The sequence below is a fragment of the Amblyraja radiata genome, chromosome 3, assembly GCF_010909765.2.
Source record: "Amblyraja radiata isolate CabotCenter1 chromosome 3, sAmbRad1.1.pri, whole genome shotgun sequence".
Lineage (NCBI taxonomy): Eukaryota > Metazoa > Chordata > Chondrichthyes > Rajiformes > Rajidae > Amblyraja > Amblyraja radiata.
Window position 1 is genome coordinate 67,622,761 of NC_045958.1, and position 17,126 is coordinate 67,639,886.

Consider the following 17,126-nt stretch of genomic DNA (forward strand, 5'->3'; position numbering starts at 1 on the left):
GGGTTGCCACTGGCAATCCAAGTCCTGCACATCGGTAGCCACCAAAACCAGCAGATGTCCCATGCATTGCAAAGGGATCATCCTCCGGCCCTGACACAAGTCATTTAAAAATTGTTGAGTCTGCTTCAGTAAATAAAAAATAATTTTTATTCAAATGATTCATCACAAACGATTGCTACCAATCAAGCCACAGCTGTTATCTCAAAATGGGAGCCAATTAAACAAAGAATCAATTGATTTTCAGGAAATTAGAATGCAATAGCTAATGCTTTAAACTTTATTTTCTTACCTCTGTTTGTACCATAGCTGGTCGTTGTGTTCTAAGCATTTTGACAGTCTGAAAGATATCCACAACACCCTCATACCTCATTCTTTCCAATACAATACTAAGTGTTATGAAAACACCAGTCCTCCCAACACCAGCACTGTGGGGAGACAAAGAACAGCTAATTAAATGACAATCAAAAGTCTGAGAGACTGCAATGGTAATAGCTTCTCACACACTAAGCAATTATTTAATATAATACTAGAGCCACTATGTATGAATGTGCTACTGTAAACCCTATTAACACACCAGACAGTGCCGATATTTCTAAGCACCAGAGATCGTAAAGAGTCTGTGAAGCCTGTGGAGCAATAGGCTTTTAAAAACATGACTGACTTATTTGACAGTGTTCACTTTTAATTGCTGTAATGTAAAAGCATCTATTCAGTATACTTCAACAATAATGGAAGCCTTTCCACATAGACATTGAAGCTTTCAATATTGCTCTGGTCTGTACAATTAAACCATGCTGCAAAAGTTTGAATATAGATGTGGCCTTTGTTGGCTGCCTTTTGCTTTCAGTTAAATAATATGTTCTGTTTGGCCTTTTTTATCCCCTTCTCAATCTAAGGATTGCAATATAACTGTTATTTCTTGGCTTATCATTTCTTGCCTTCTCTTTTGACCTTCAGGCTTTTATCCTTAACACAAGTTTCTCACCAATGAAAGAATGAAGCATTTAAAATTAATATGATCTTAAAAAAATTGCCCGAGGTTTTAGCTATTAAGCGGCCGAATTTACCAATTATTTCCATTGAGGTGAAGTTGCACAGCCAAAACTCGCAGGGCAAGACATCATTGAGATAAGACAAAAGAAATGGAGAAAAGCAATAGTGTTCCTAACCTGGAATTGGACCCAAAATAATTCTGTTTGAGAATCTATGCATAAATTCGAAAGGGCCATCTCAGGTTTTAGGTTTTTGCTCAAATTTCACCCCAAGTGATGTGCTGTGCAAATGGTTCTGAATGGTGCAAAACACACTTAGAGTTTTTTTTATTCAATGCACATAATTAAAAAGAATTAGTTTCTGCGAACTTAAATATTTCTTTACTTAATGCACATTAAAATATATGTTTTATTTAATGGAGAGAAGGCAGGTACAGGATACTGAGTTGGATGATCAGCCATGATCATATTGAATGGTGGTGCAGGCTCGAAGGGCCGAATGGCCTACTCCTGAACCAATTTTCTATGTTTCTATGTGCATTAAATAAAAAATATTTAAGTTTGCAGAACTATTTTTTACATTTTAATGCCCATTTCAATTAATGTGCAGTAAAAACTCCAACCTACTAAGATAAAGATGAGTAAATTGGCAGAATGTTGTGTTACGTTTTATATTTTTGCAGAAAGGGGGTCTGAGGAGAAAGTAACTTTGATGGGAAAAGAACGAGAGAGCAATATTTAGTGGAGCACAAAGTAATCAGACAAAAAACGATGGCACCATGCAGCACCAACCCATGATCATAGCAAAGGACCTGGTGGACCACACCTACTCATGTTTTATTGTGTCCAAATGATTGAAACATTCTGCATCAAATTCCTGTCTCTATAAACTAGAATCTGACATCTTTATTCCAAGTTGATGATATCAGATTTCTTTCAGAACAGAATATGAAATAGTACTAGTTAGGAATTTCAAACCACCCATCCTGGGTTTGCCAAGTACATCAGAGTTCCACAGCGTTTCTCAGATCTCATCCTTCACGTGAAGTTATTATTAACCTGAATGTTTACACATGCGGCACCCCATGGTCATTAAAGATTTCTCAATAGTTATATTCAAAAGGCATATTGTGGCAGCTTGTGTGCCATTTTATTCATTGCTTTGCAACACTCCAAACTATCATTACACTGCACGAACACGTATTTTATTACTGGCTGGAAATGTAGTTACCTTTTTTGCTTTAACTGCTTCCCCAGTACAACCGATCAAGACAAGGAACATTAAAAAGATTACTCACCTACAATGAACACTGATGGGTCCATCCTGGCCAAATTGCTCTTTTGTCTTGTGTACTTGGCCAATGAAATCAATAAACCCTTCTCCAGACTTTGGCACTCCTTGCTCTGGCCAGTCAGTAAATTGGAATTGCCTCACCGTGCGTGACTGACCATCCTGTTTCACCCGATAGAAAAGGAACACAATATGGTTGGATACAAATCAAGATAGACACAAAAAAAACAGTTCAGCTGAAGGGCCTTTGTTAAAACTGTTTCTCTTTCCACCAGACACTGCTAGGCCTGCTCAGTATCTCCAGCATTTTTATTTCCAGAAGAAATATAAGCTTTTCAGAGCCACTCACATAACTTCTTTTTTTTGGAAGACCAATTAACTGGATAGCCAATTAATTTGATGTAACAGTTTAAAATATTGCACTGCCGTCTTTGAACCCATGTACTTTTAAATTAATGCAGTATCTCTTTATTTTAACATTAAACTTTTGGCTCGGTGTTGTTCTTGTTTAAAAATTGCTTGGGATTTTAGAATGAGAAAGGTTGATAACTTTGCAGTCTTGATACACAGCAAGGCAAATGCTTAAATTAAATGCTATTCGTATGAATATTATCTTATTAGGTATAGCTGGAGAGAAATTAAATTACAGATACTAAAACTCCAGGTTTACATATCTTAAACTGGTATTGATAACAGAAAATTAGTTAAATCACTTCTAAACCAATCTTCTTGGAATGAAGAAGAATAGATTGTACATCAATAGAGCTGGTTTATATTTTTCATTATCAGGTCTGATGCTGAGCGTTAAATCTGAATACCAGCCAGGAAACAGGAACAAAATTACTTTATGCCCTTTAAAATATTATGTTTTATCTTTAAGAAGGAACTGCAGATGCTGGAAAATCGAAGGTATACAAAAATGTTGGCGACATTTAGCGGGTGAGGCAGCATCTATGGAGCGAAGGAAACAGGAAAGGTTTCTGGTCGAAGCCCTTCTTCAGACTGATGTGAGGGTGGGGAGGAAGAAAGGAAGAGGAGGAGCCAGAGGGCTGAGGCAGAGCTGAGAAGGGGAGGAGAAAGTAAGGACTACCTGAAATTAGAGAAGTCAATGTTCATACCGCTGTGGTGCAAACTGCCCAAGCGAAATATGAGGTGCTGCTCCTCCAATTTACGGTGGTCCTCACTCTGGCCATGGAGGAGGCCCAGGACAGAAAGGTTGGATTCGGAATTTCGAGGGGGAGTAGAAGTGCTGAGCCACCGGGAGATCAAGTTGGTTATTGCCAACCGAGCGGAGGTGTTCGGCTAAGCGATCGCCAAGCCTACGCTTGGTCTCACCGATGTAGATCAACTGACATCCAGAGCAGCGGATGCAATAGATGAGGTTGGAGGAGGTCCAGGTGAACCTCTGCCACACCTGGAAAGACTGCTTGGGTCCTTGAGTGGAGTCAAGGGGGGAGGTAAAGCGACAAGCGTAGCATTTCTTGCGGATGCAAGAGAAAGTGCCCGGGGAGGGGGTGGTTCGGGTGGGAAGGGACGTATTGACCAGGGAGTTATGGAGGGAGCGGTCTCTCAGGAAAGCAGACAGGGGAGGAGATGGGAAGATGTGGCAAGTGGTGGGATCATGTTGGAGGTGGCGAAAATGTTGGAGGCTTATTTGTTGTATGTGACGGCCGGTAGGGTGGAAGGTGAGGACAAGGTGGACTCTGCCCTTGTTACGAGTGGGGGGGATGGGGAGTGAGAGCAGATTCACGGGGTATAGAAGAAGCCATGGTGAGTTTTATAATCGTTAGTATTGCTATTGTTACTCCATTCTCCTCTGTCCCATCCCTGTTCTTGTATTCAGATCCAGCTGAGTAGTATTGCACCAGCACTGAAATAGATCTGTTCAAGAAGGAACTGCAGATGCTCGAAAATCGAAGGTACACAAAAATGCTGGAGAAACTCAGCGGGTGCAGCAGCATCTATGGAGTGAAGGAAATAGGCAAAGTTTCGGGCCGAAACCTTTCTTCAGACTGATAGGGGGTGGCGGGGAGAAGGAAGGACAAAGGAGGAGGAGGAGCCCGAGGGCTGAAGGATGGGAGGAGACAGCCCGATGGCTGAGGAAGGGGAGGAGACAGCAAGGGCTAACAAAATTGGGAGAATTCAATGTTCATGCCCGCAGGATGCAGACTCCTCAAGCGGAATATGAGGTGCTGTTCCTCCAATTTCCGGTGTTGCTCACTCTGGCCATGGAGGAGACCCAGGACAGAGAGGTCGGACGGGGAATGGGAGGGGGAGTTGAAGTGCTGAGCCACCGGGAGGTCAGGTAGGTTCTTGCGGACCGAGCGGAGGTCTTCGGCGAAACGATCGCCCAACCTCCGCATAGTCTCACCGATGTAGATCAGCTGACATCTAGAGCAGCGGATGCAGTCGATGAGGTTGGAGGAGATACAGGTGAACCTCTGTCGCACCTGGAACGACTGCTTGGGTCCTTGAATGGAGTCGAGGGGGGAGGTAAAGGGACAGGTGTTGCATTTCTTGCGGTTGCAACGGAAAGTACCCGGGGAGGGGGTGGTACGGGAGGGAAGGGAAGAATTGACACGGGAGTTGCGGAGGGAGCGGTCTTTGCGGAAGGCAGACATGGGGGGAGATGGGAAGATGTGGCGAGTGGTGGGGTCACGTTGGGGGTACCAAATACAAGGCGTAGCTATGGGCACACGCATGGGCCCCAGCTACGCCTACCTCTTTGTCGGGTACGTCGAACAATCCTTGTTCAATACGTACTAGGGCCCCATCGCCGACCTCTACCTCCGTTACATCGACGACTGCTTTGGTGCCACCTCCTGCACCCACACACAACTGACTGACTTCATCCACTTCACCACCAACTTCCATCCGGCACTCAAATACACCTGGACTATTTCCGACACTTCCCAACCATTCCTTGACCTCACTATCTCCATCGCAGGTGATAGACTTCTGACCGACATCCACTATAAACCCACTGACTCCCATGGCTATCTGGACTACACTTCTTCCCATCCCGCTTCCTGTAAGGACTCCATCCCCTACTCCCAATTCCTCCGTCTCCGGAGGAGGCGCTGTCCTGAACGGCTGCCTGTCCTGGTCGGAGGGGTTGCTTTCCTCCGAGCAGCGACTTCGACCTGTCCTTGCGGCCTACCAGCGGGTCCTGGAGCGACGTTTCCCTGAGGGGACCTGGCCAGAACATCGGCTTTGGCGGCGGCACAGAACATCGGCTTTGGCGGCGGCGCAGCGCTGGAGCGCTATTGCGGAGCGGGCGATGCCTTTCCTGGGTCGCCGCGCTGGAACTCCAGGATGCTGGGACCGCCGATAAGAACATTGTGGAGCCGCGGTTCTGTGGAGCGGCCAGCTGCGATGCTGAACGTTACATCCCGGAGCCTGGGATCTCTTGCTGAGATCGCCAGTGTGTGGAGCTCCGTCCGGCGCGGTCTGTTGGCTTCGAAGCCGCGGTCTCCGGTGGGAAGGCGGCCGTTCCTGGCACCCCAAGCCGCTGGGGGTTCTCCCGACGCCGAAGCACCATCACCCGGCGAGAACATCGGGCGCCATGGCGGCGACTGTGGAGGCCTCAATAGGCCCGACTTTGGGTGGACAAGAGGATGGGGACTGGACTTTGTGCCTTCCCCCACAGTGGGAATCACTGTGGGGGGATGTTTTTGTGTTGAACTTCTTTTTGAATCTATGTTGTATTTTTATTACTGAGGCTCAAATGACAATAAATTGTATTGTATTGTATTGTATTGTATCTGCCCTTGCAAACTAGTGCCCCAGTTCCAAATGCTTGCCCGTTCCAAATCCTTTGCCAGTTCAAACGCCTTGATGAAGTTGCACCTTTCCCAGAACTCTCTTCGTAAAAGCCTCCAGTCAGATTTCAATTGCCGCCACAGTGGCATTACAGCTCACAAATGTTAACCCATGTACTGACTTAGAGATAATTTATCCCTCCCTGCACTATGGGACCTGGCTGTAATACTTGGCACAGTGTACCACATCACATATTTCCAAAGCCTCCATTCAGCAGCTTGGTGGTTGAGATGCTGAGGTAGAGATTTTGCTTGTATTTACCAAATTATATCCAGAGATATATAACCTCCAATGCTCTTTCTGTTCCCGCAGTATTGTGTCCAATGTGATCCCTGCCACAAACTAATTTCCCTGGCCATGGACACCATCGAGACAAACTGAACCCAACTCTTTGTTGCCTTGTTGGCAAAGCCGAGACCTTTGCAATGCAGATCTTGGCTTCCCCTTTGGATACTCATCTCCAATTCTGTCATGTGACCCAGCTCCATTCCTGTCTCCATTCATCTCCTGCTGAAACCTTTGCTCTCATCTGTATTAATCCTTAAGTTGGAGTACAGCTGTACATTTCTGGCCTGCCTACTCCTCAAGCTTGAGGTCATCACAAACTTATCCCCGTTGTACAATTTTCTTCATTGGCATGGTTGAAATTTGTTTGATAATGCAGACTGTGCATTCTGTCATGCCAACTGAGCTGAGTAACTATAAAAAGTTATTCACAACATATTTCTGTGCTTTATTTAACTACTTCAATACCATGAATGGTTTTCTGAGGCACAGTATTTCACAACCCTTTAAACTTTTTTATGGCTTCAGCTTTGACAGCAGGGGGAGACAGATTTCCATAGCTAATGACTTAGAGCACCTTAACCTCCATTTGCATAGCCCTTTGAAGAGCTGGTGTTAGGAGTGTGGGACCTGCAGGATTATTTCAGGGAAGAATGCAGGAGAATGTGGTTGAGAGGGAAAGACAGATCAGTCATGATTGAATTGCAGAATAGACAATGGGCTGAATGGCCTCATTCTGCCCCTATGATTTATGAAAGTATTTGAAGATAGGCTTTTCCAGACAAAGTCCTAATGCCTCTTTCTTCTGTAAAGTCACCCTCATCTTTGGTCTATATCCTTTCATTGTGTAGGAGGCACAGAAGAACCATTGCTTGAGTTTGCCTTCACGCTTGTCAATTCTACAGTCGAAAATCAGCCTTGGATTGGAGAGCAGTAGTTTTGAGGTTGGATAAACTTGGGTTGTTTTTTCTGTAACATCGGAGGCTAAGAGGCAATAAAATTGGTGAAAATTTAGAGAGACATTGGGTTTATCCGTGTGTGGAAATGTCAAATACTTGGGGGCACGGTACCCGGACGTGGTGCCGACAGACAAGAAGCCGAAGCAAAGAAGTCGAAGCCAAAGAACCGAATGGAAACGAGGCCGAAACTACAATAAACCGAAAGAGTCCAAAGACGTAACGCCTACTAACCGAAAGGATGGGACGCCTAAATGCAAACTAACTGAAAGGGCGGGACGCCTAAAAGCCAACGAACCGAAAAGCTGCGACGCCTAAAAGTAAACTTACTGAATGGCCGCTCTGTCGAAACGCCACCTACCCGAAAGGCGGCGTCGCCTACAAGGCGAAGGACCGACAGCCGCTCAACAGTAAAGTCCAATAACGGACTTGACGTTGCCGCTGGGCGGGACTTGTCAGCGATTGGTCCAGACCCCCCGCGTCCATCACATCACTGTGAAGGCATGAACATTGTCCCAAACCTCCGCTCCACCCGACCTGCAGCCCGTGGAGGGTGGCCGTGGGAGAGTGGGGGCTGTCCCGAGGGATGCGCACCTTCGGCCGCTTTCAACTTGGTGCTTGGGTTCAGATTGCCCAGTCACCTATGGCTTGTGTGGGAAAATGAACCCCACGCTCCCGTCTCCCCATCTCTCTCCCCTCTTCTCTCTTTCCCCCTCTCCCTCCCTTCTCTCTCCTCCTCTCTCTCCCCTCCTCTCTCTCCTTCTCTCTCTCCACCTCTCTCACCCCCCCCTCTCTCCCTCCCTCCCTTCACTCTCTCTCTCTCCCCCTTCTCTCTCCCCCCTCTCTCTCTCTCCCCTCTTCTCTATCTCCCCCGTCTCCACCCGCGGGAGTGTCCAACAGTCACTGACTGCGATGCACCTCCATCGGACCACAACCCCCACACCAGGGTGATTCCCCCCCAGCGCGGGGACAGACGTTTTATTTATTACCGTCTCGGTGCTTGCGGAACGCACCCAAGCTCCCACGCACAAAACAGGCAGCATCTCTGGAGAGAAGGAATGGGTGGCGTTTCGGGTCGAGACCCTTCAGACGCACTCTGAAGAATGGTCTCGGCACGAAACGTCACCCATTCCTTCTCTCCAGAGATGCTGCCTGTTTTGTGCGTGGGAGCTTGGGTGCGTTCCGCAAGCACCGAGACAGTAATAAATAAACCGCCTGACCCCGCGCTGGGGGAGAAATCACCCTGGTGTGGGGGTTGAGGTCCGATGGCGGTGCATTGCGGTCAGTGACTGTAGGACGCTCCCGCAGGTGGAGACGGAGGAGAGAGAGAAGGGGGAGAGGAGGGGAGAGAGAGAGAATGGAGGCGGGGGGGGGGGGGGAGCGAAGGGGGAGAGAGAGAAAATGGGGAGAGAGATAAGGGAGAGAGAGAATGGAGAGATAAGGGAGAGAGAATGGAGGGAGAGAGGGGGAGAGAGAAAAGGGGAGAGAGAGAAGGGAGAGAGAGAAGGGAGAGAGAAAAGGGAGAGAGAGAAGGGAGAGAGAGAGAAGAGGGGAGAGAGAAGGGGGAGACGGGAGCGTGTGGTTCATTTTCCCACACAAGCCATAGGTGACTGGGCAATCTGAACCCAAGCACCAAGTTGAAAGCGGCCGAAGGTGCGCATCCCTATGGACAGCCCCCACTCTCCGCGGGCTGCGGGTCGGGTGGAGCGGAGGTTTGGGACAATGTTCATGCCTTCACAGTGATGTGATGGACGCGGGGGTCTGGACCAATCGCTGACAAGTCCCGCCCCCCGGCAAAGTTAAGTCCGTTATTGGACTTTTCTGTTGAGCGGCAGCCTGTCCTTTGGCCTGTAGGCGACGCCGCCTTTTGGGTAGGTGGCGTTTTGACAGAGCGGCCATTCGGTAAGTTTGCTTTTAGGCGACGCAGCTTTTCGGTTCCTTGGTATTTAGGCATCCGGCCCATTTGGTTAGTTTGCATTTAGGCTTCCCATCCTTTCAGTTAGTAGGCGTTTTCGTCTTCGGACTCTTTTGGTTTATTGCCGTTTCTGCCTCATTTCCATTCGGTTCTTTGGCTTCGACTTCTTTGCTTCGGACTCTCATCCGTCGGCCCCATGTCCACACACGGAGAGCATATCTTCAAGATGAGAGGGGAGAGGTTTAAAGGAAAGTGCTACCAGGGAAGCTGGAAACAGGTAGGAAAGCAATGTTTAAGAGTCATTAGACAGGAACATGAACAGGCAGGGAATAGAGGGATACAAACCGTATGCAGGCAGAAGGGATTAGTTAGATTGGCATCATAGTTTGCACAGACATAGTGGGCCAAAGGGCCTCTCCTGTGTTGTACTTGTAATGGGTAGGGAGGAACTGCAGATGCTGGTTTACACCAAAGATAGACATAAAATGTTGGAGTAACTCAGCGGGTCAGGAAGCATCTCTGGATAAAATAGGTGACGTTTTGTGATGAGACCTTTCTTCAGACAGTCTGAGTAAGAGTCTTGACATAAAACGTCACCTATTCCTTTTCTCCAGAGACACTGCCTGACCTGTTTGCACTGTCATGGGTTCTCTGTTGTGAGCTTAATTTGAAATAATTTCCCAACAAACCTGGTGCTTGCCATCCCATTCAATCAGCACAGATTTTAGGACCTGCTTTCCTGCATTTGGTCCAATCTGGGTACAATTCCCATGCCTGTGATTTAATCTCTCAGGATAAAAGGGCAATATCATTGCAAAGCACCTGAACATGCTTTGTGTTTGTCGTATATATAATCATACATATGGAAGCCATTGACCAAGCTTATATGATGCACCAACACCACAATCGCAATTCATTAACAAGTAATAAATTTCACAGAGCTTAAAATCAAGCAGTACAACAATGAACTTGTAGCCACCATTTCTTTGCAATATAAGCGATGCTTGGATTCTGACTCAAAGCTATATAATTGTTTTTATTTTAATTATGTGTTTGTAAAGCTTGATTGTCATGAATATTGGAGAGTCAGCTCACTATGATCCAAATTCAATGCATTTGTACTGCAGCTGAGATTCTAGTCAGACAACATTTCTGGGATGGCCAGATTGTTACTTCCCAATTTAAAACTCAGCCCATGAAGTGTGTAAAAATGCTAAAGCAAAAATAGCAGTGACAACAGGACACAACAATCTGTAATACAGTTGAGCAAAAGTGGGTCCCATACATATAGACTTATCTGTGGATCCTGCAGAAATACTATTTGTTAGCTTCATGCATAAACATAGAGATGAGGCTCACTGAGAAATGAAAAAGGAAAAACAGTCGACTCACTCTTGCATCCGTGACCTTGAACTCTCTGAGAATGTACTGAGGCATGTTGTACTCTGCCATGGGATCAACTACAAAATACTGATACCTCGCTGATCGCTCTGCAGGCCAATACTGGTGACATTTCTCCTGTAAAATACAAAGACAATTGTAAATTTCATTGCAGTTCTTCACCAGTTCTGTTCATTTATTGGGGCCTCCTTGGTGTTCTAATGTGAGATGATACACTCTGTGAAGTTGTTCTAGTAGCAGTTTTTAGTCGTACTCTCAAGAGGTGTCTTGTTAATCGCAGGTGTGTGGCTGATTTAAAGACAGATTGGGTTACACTGTTCAATTAGGCACTTAAGGGCTTTAATTTATGTTTGGGTGTGTCTGGTGAAAACTGAAATACATGAATTTCCAATGCCTAATGCCTGAAAATGTCAAAAACAAACAAAAGCTTTTCGCTGTACCTCGGTACACGCGACCATAAACTAAACTGAACTGAACTTACAGCAAGTGGTGCTCAACTTCTACGGTAAACAGATTAGATTTACAGAATGACTTCTCATTGGGTTTCTGATACGCTTTCATTTACTATGTATTGCCAACACATTCTTCTTTACGTATATCTTACAGGGTTTGGGGATTTCCTTCTCACTATTGAAAAAGCTAACTAATCTCCTTTGTAATGGATTTGTCAGAATGAGACTGTAGTAAGATACTATTCAGTAGATGCTTCCCCAAGGCATGTTCTCGGTGTGTGTCACACTTACTCTGCCCATCTCTCTGAGCTTGGTTAGCATAACCACGATGGTTGAATTGTGCTCCCAAAGCATTCTCCAGAAATCTTCTGTTGTCTCAGCTAGGGGCCCTTGCGTGGCTATATAGGCTTTCTGCTGTCTGTAAACAAAACAAACCAACATTCACATGCAGCCACACTGTTACTAAACCACATTCATGTCCAACAGGTCAACAACCTCAAACATTCCTCACGTTGACTCTAATTATTCAAATACAATTATGATTAAGAAAACAACAATTTTTACTTGTACTATAGAGAATCCAATGGGATAGAAAGTGTGGTAAAGCACGAGTTAAAACTTTTGTTTTTGCAATTTTTTGCAATCAGGGACAACAATTATATTTTATCACAGCTCTGTTGGCTCACAAACCCGACTTCAAACACAAAATGCTCAGCGGGTCAGGCAACATCTTTGGAGAAAAGTAAATACAGTTCCAGTTGCCGGTTTTTCAGGCGACTGCTGGCAATTTGACAGTCGCCAGCAGTCACCTGAAAAATCGCCTAAGTGGGACAGGCCCATTACTCCATGAAATATCTATCTCACAGGAGGAATGACATTCAAGCATTGATCGGATTGTTGAAAAAGATGGCATATGGTTCATATAATGAGGATGAGTTCAAAGTTCTCTGGCTTCTAGTTGTTACTATGTCCTGATCAACTCAGAGCTGGGAATCATTATAAAATTGCTACCTCTGCGTGAAACAGAATATGAGGATGACTTGGTGGTTGCAAGCCAAACACCTGATGGAGAGACTCATATAAATGCAGAATAATGTCAATCTAGTAAAAGTTTACAAAAAGTAAAAGTGGCAGGCAGACAAATCCAGGGAAAAAAATCAAAAAGGGCCACTTTTCAACATCATTGTATAAGGGGTAAGAGTGTTGTGAAAACAAGCCTGAAGGCTTTGTATCTTAATGCAAGGAGCATGCGTAATAAGCTGGATGAGTTGAATGTGCAGATAGTTATTAATGAATATGATATAGTTGGGATCACGGAGACATGGCTCCAGGGTGACCAAGGCGGGGAGCTGAACATCCAGGGATATTCAATATTTAGGAGGGATAGACAGAAAGGAAAAGGAGGCAGGGTAGCGTTACTGGTTAGAGAGGAGATTAACGCAATAGAAAGGAAGGACATTAGCTTGGAGGATGTGGAATCGATATGGGTAGAGCTGCGAAACACTAAGGGGCAGAAAACGCTGGTGGGTGTTGTGTACAGGCCACCTAACAGTAGTAGTGGAGTTGGGGATGGCATCAAACAGGAAATTAGAAATGCATGCAACAAAGGTAAAACAATTATAATGGGTGACTTCAATCTACATATAGATTGGGTGAATCAAATTGGCAGGGGTGCTGAAGAAGAGGATTTCTTGGAATGTATGCGGGATAGTTTTCTAAACCAACATGTAGAGGAACCAACGAGAGAGCAGGCTATTCTAGACTGGGTATTGAGTAATGAGGAAGGGTTAGTTAGCAGTCTTGTTGTGCGTGGCCCCTTGGGCAAGAGTGACCATAATATGGTTGAGTTCTTCATTAGGATGGAGAGTGACATTTTTAATTCAGAAACAAGGGTCCTGAACTTAAATTAAAGAAAGGTGACTTTGAGGGTATGAGACGTGAATTGGCCAAGATAGACTGGCAAATGATTCTTAAAGGGTTGACGGTGAATATGCAATGGAAGGCATTTAAAAACTGCATGGATGAACTACAACAATTGTTCATCCCAGTTTGGCAAAAGAATAAATCAGGGAAGGTAGTGCATCCGTGGATAACAAGGGAAATCAGGGATAGTATCAAAACAAAAGATGAAGCGTACAAATTAGCCAGAAAAAGCAGCCTACCAGAGGACTGGGAGAAATTCAGTCCAGCAGAGGACAAAAGGCTTAATTAGGAAAGGGAAAATAGATTATGAAAGAAAACTGGCAGGGAACATAAAAACTGACTGCAAAAGATTTTATAGATATGTGAAGAGGAAACGATTAGTTAAAACAAATGTAGGTCCCTTGCAGTCAGAAACAGGCAAATTGATCATGGGGAACAAGGACATGGCAGACTAATTGAATAACTACTTTGGTTCTGTCTTCACTAAGGAAGACATAAATAATCTGCCGGAAATAGCAAGGGACCGGGGCCTAAATGAGATGGAGGAACTGAGTGAAATCCAGGTTAGCCAGGAAGTGGTGTTGGGTAAATTGAATGGATTAAAGGCCGATAAATCCCCAGGGCCAGATAAGTTGCATCCCAGAGTACTTAAGGAAGTAGCCGCAGAAATAGTGGATGCATTAGTGATAATTTTTCAAAACTCTTTAGATTCTGGAGTAGTTCCTGAGGACTGGAGGGTAGCTAATGTAACCCGACTTTTTAAAAAGGGAGGGAGAGAGAAAACGGGGAATTACAGACCAGTGAGTCTAACATCGGTGGTGGGGAAAATTCTGGAGTCAGTTATTAAAGATGGGATAGCAGCACATTTGGAAAGTGGTGAATTCATTGGACAAAGTCAGCATGGATTTTTGAAAGGTAAATCATGTCTGACGAATCATAGAATTTTTCGAGGATGTAACTAGTAGAGTGGATAAGGGAGAACCAGTGGATGTGTTATATCTGGACTTTCAGAAGGCTTTAGACAAGGTCCCACATAAGAGATTACTATGCAAACTTAAAGCACACGGTATTGGGGATTCAGTATTGATGTGGATAGAGAACTGGCTGGCAGACAGGAAGCAAAGAGTAGGAGTTAATGGGTCCTTTTCAGAATGGCAGGCAGTGACTAGTGGGGTACCGCAAGGCTCAATGCTGGGACCCCAGCTATTCACAATATATATTAATGATCTGGATGAGGGAATTGAATGCAACATCTCCAAGTTTGCAGATGACACGAAGCTGGGGGACAGTGTTCCCTGAGAGGAGGATGCTAGGAGGCTGCAAGGTGACTTGGATAGGTTGGGTGATTGGGCAAATGCATGGCAGATGCAGTATAATGTGGATAAATGTGAGGTTATCCACTTTGGTGGCAAAAACAGGAAAGTAGACTATTATCTGAATGGTGGCCGAATAGGAAAAGGGGAGATGCAACGAGACCTGGGTGTCGTGGTACACCAGTCATTGAAAGTAGGAATGCAGGTGCAGCAGGCAGTGAAGAAAGCAAATGGTATGTTAGCATTCATAGTAAAAGGATTTGAGTATAAGCGCAGGGAGGTTCTACTGCAGTTGTACAGGGTCTTGGTGAGACCACACCTGGAGTATTGCATACAGTTTTGGTCTCCTAATCTAAGTAATACATTCTTGCCATAGAGGGAGTACAGAGAAGGTTCACCAGACTGATTCCTGGGATGGCAGGACTTTCATATGAAGAAAGACTGGATAGAATCGGCTTGTACACGCTAGAATTTAGAAGATTGAGGGGGTAATTCTTAAGGGGTTGGACAGGCTAGATGCAGGAAGATTATTCCCGATGTTGGGGAAGTCCAGAACTAGGGGTCACAGTTTAAGGATAAGAGGGAAGTCTTTTAGGACCGAGATGAGAAAATCATTTTTTACACAGAGAGTGGTGAATCTGTGGAATTCTCTGCCACAAAAGGTAGCTGAGGCCAGTTAATTGGCTATATTTAAGAGGGAGTTAGATGTGGCCCTTGTGGCTAAAGGGATCAGGGGTTATGGAGAGAAGGAAGGGATGGGATACTGAGTTGGATGATCACCCATGATCATATCGAATGGTGGTGCAGGCTCGAAGGGCCGAACGGCCTACTCCTGCACCTATTTTCAACGTTTTCTCTGTTTCTAGAAGTCCTGGTCATAGTCACGCAGCACAGAAACAGGCCCTTCAGGCCAACTCATCAATGATGACCATGATGTCCCATTGAAGCTAGTCATTTGCCTGTTTGGCCCACGTCCCACTAAACCTTCCCTATCCTTGCATCTGTCCAAGTGCTATTTAAATGCTGCTACAGTACCCGCGTCCACTATTAGTGGGGCAGTGACTAGTGGGTGTACTAGCAGTGACTAGTGGGAAGCCGCAGGGTCAATGCTGGGACCCCAGTTATTTATAATATATATTGATGATTTGGACGAGGGAATTAAATGTAACATCTCCAAGTTTGCGGATGACACATAGCTGGGTGGCAATGTGAGCTGCGATGAGGATGCTATGAGGCTGCAGAGTGACTTGGATAGGTTGGGTGAGTGGGCGGATGCATGGCAGATGCAGTATAATGTGGATAAATGTGAGGTTATCCACTTTGGTGGCAAGAACAAGAAGGCAGATTATTATTTGAATGGTGTCAGATTAAGAAAAGGGGAGGATCAACGAGACCTGGGTGTCCTTGTACATCAGTCACTGAAAGTAAGCATGCAGGTACAGCAGGCAGTGAAGAAAGCAAATGGCATGTTGGCCTTCATAACGAGAGGATTTGAATATAGGAGCAAGGAAGTCCTACTGTAGTTTTACAGGGCCCTGGTGAGACCACACCTGTAGTATTGTGTGCAGTTTTGGTCTCCTAATTTGAGGAAGGACATTGTGCTATTGAGTGCAGCGTTAGTTCACTAGGTTAATTCCCAGATTGGTGGGACTGATATATGATAAAAATAATCAACTGGGCTTATATTCACTGGAATTTAGAAGAATGAGAGGGGATCTTATAGAAACATATAAAATTCTTAAGGGATTGGACAGGCTAGATGCAGGAAAAATGTTCCTGATGTTGGGGGGGGGGGGGGGGTGGTCGTCCAGAACCAGGGTTCACAGTTTAAGAATAAAGGGTAGACCATTTAGGACTGAGATGAGAAAAAACTTTTTCACGCAGAAAGTTGTGAATCTGTGGAATTCTCTGCCACCGAATACAGTGGAGGCCAATTCTCTGAATGTTTTCAAGAGAGAGTTAGATACAGCTCTGCGAGCTAAAGGAATAAAGGGATTTGGGGAGAAAGCAGGAAGGGGGTACTGATGATCAGCCATGATCATATTGAATGGCAGTGCTGGCTCGAAGGGCTGAATGTCTTATTTTCTATATTTCTATGTTTCTACCATCTACCATCCTCGGAAGTGGTTTAAACAAAAAATATTTAGCCCTTTTAATGTTACTTGCAACATTTCAAAGTTAATTAATTTTTGAAGGTAGACACAAAATGCTGTAGTAACTCAACAGGACAGGCAGCATCTCTGGAGAGAAAAGGGATGGGTGATGTTTCAGGTCGAGGCCCTTCTTCAGATTTTAATTTAATTTATTTTAATTTATATTAATAAAAAAAATATTTTTTGGACAGGAACAATATTTGCATTATAAAGTAGTTACGTTACTGAGAGACAGAGTTGATGTGTTGAATAATGACCAACTCGGAATGATTACAGGGCAATAAGTATATCAAATTAAGCAATAAAATGTGAGAGTGAAGAACTAACCCAGAGATAATGGTGTCTTCTTAAAATATTTTACTTTAATTTAATTTTGGACCTGCTCCCACTATCAATTTGGCCACCAACTACGACAAATCACTGATGTGTGAAAATAATTACAGTAATCTCATTACTGCATTTGAGAAATCATTTGCAGTTCATTGTTGGTCAATTCTATGGCTGGTTTATAATTTGCAAAGAATAATCTCATCTCAGGCTTCACTGACTGTGAATGCACTGGAGAGGGTACAGAGAAAGATTGACAAGGGAAGTTCGGGGATGAGAGGAACACAGCTGCAGGG

At 44.8% G+C, this 17,126-nt stretch overlaps 1 protein-coding gene across 27 annotated transcripts in view; it reads right to left on the bottom strand.

Moving 5' to 3' along the window:
• ptprd (protein tyrosine phosphatase receptor type D) overlaps nt 1–17,126 on the bottom strand; it is a 578,649-nt gene that overhangs the window by 17,311 nt on the left and 544,212 nt on the right. For all 27 annotated transcript variants that reach the window (XM_033017983.1, XM_033017971.1, XM_033017981.1 and 24 more), the window contains 4 exons: nt 11,406–11,532; nt 10,654–10,779; nt 2,291–2,445; nt 290–425 (listed from right to left, as the gene is read on the bottom strand). In XM_033017983.1, the coding sequence (XP_032873874.1) occupies nt 290–425; nt 2,291–2,445; nt 10,654–10,779; nt 11,406–11,532 (544 nt within the window). The remainder of the gene's footprint in view (nt 1–289; nt 426–2,290; nt 2,446–10,653; nt 10,780–11,405; nt 11,533–17,126) is intronic.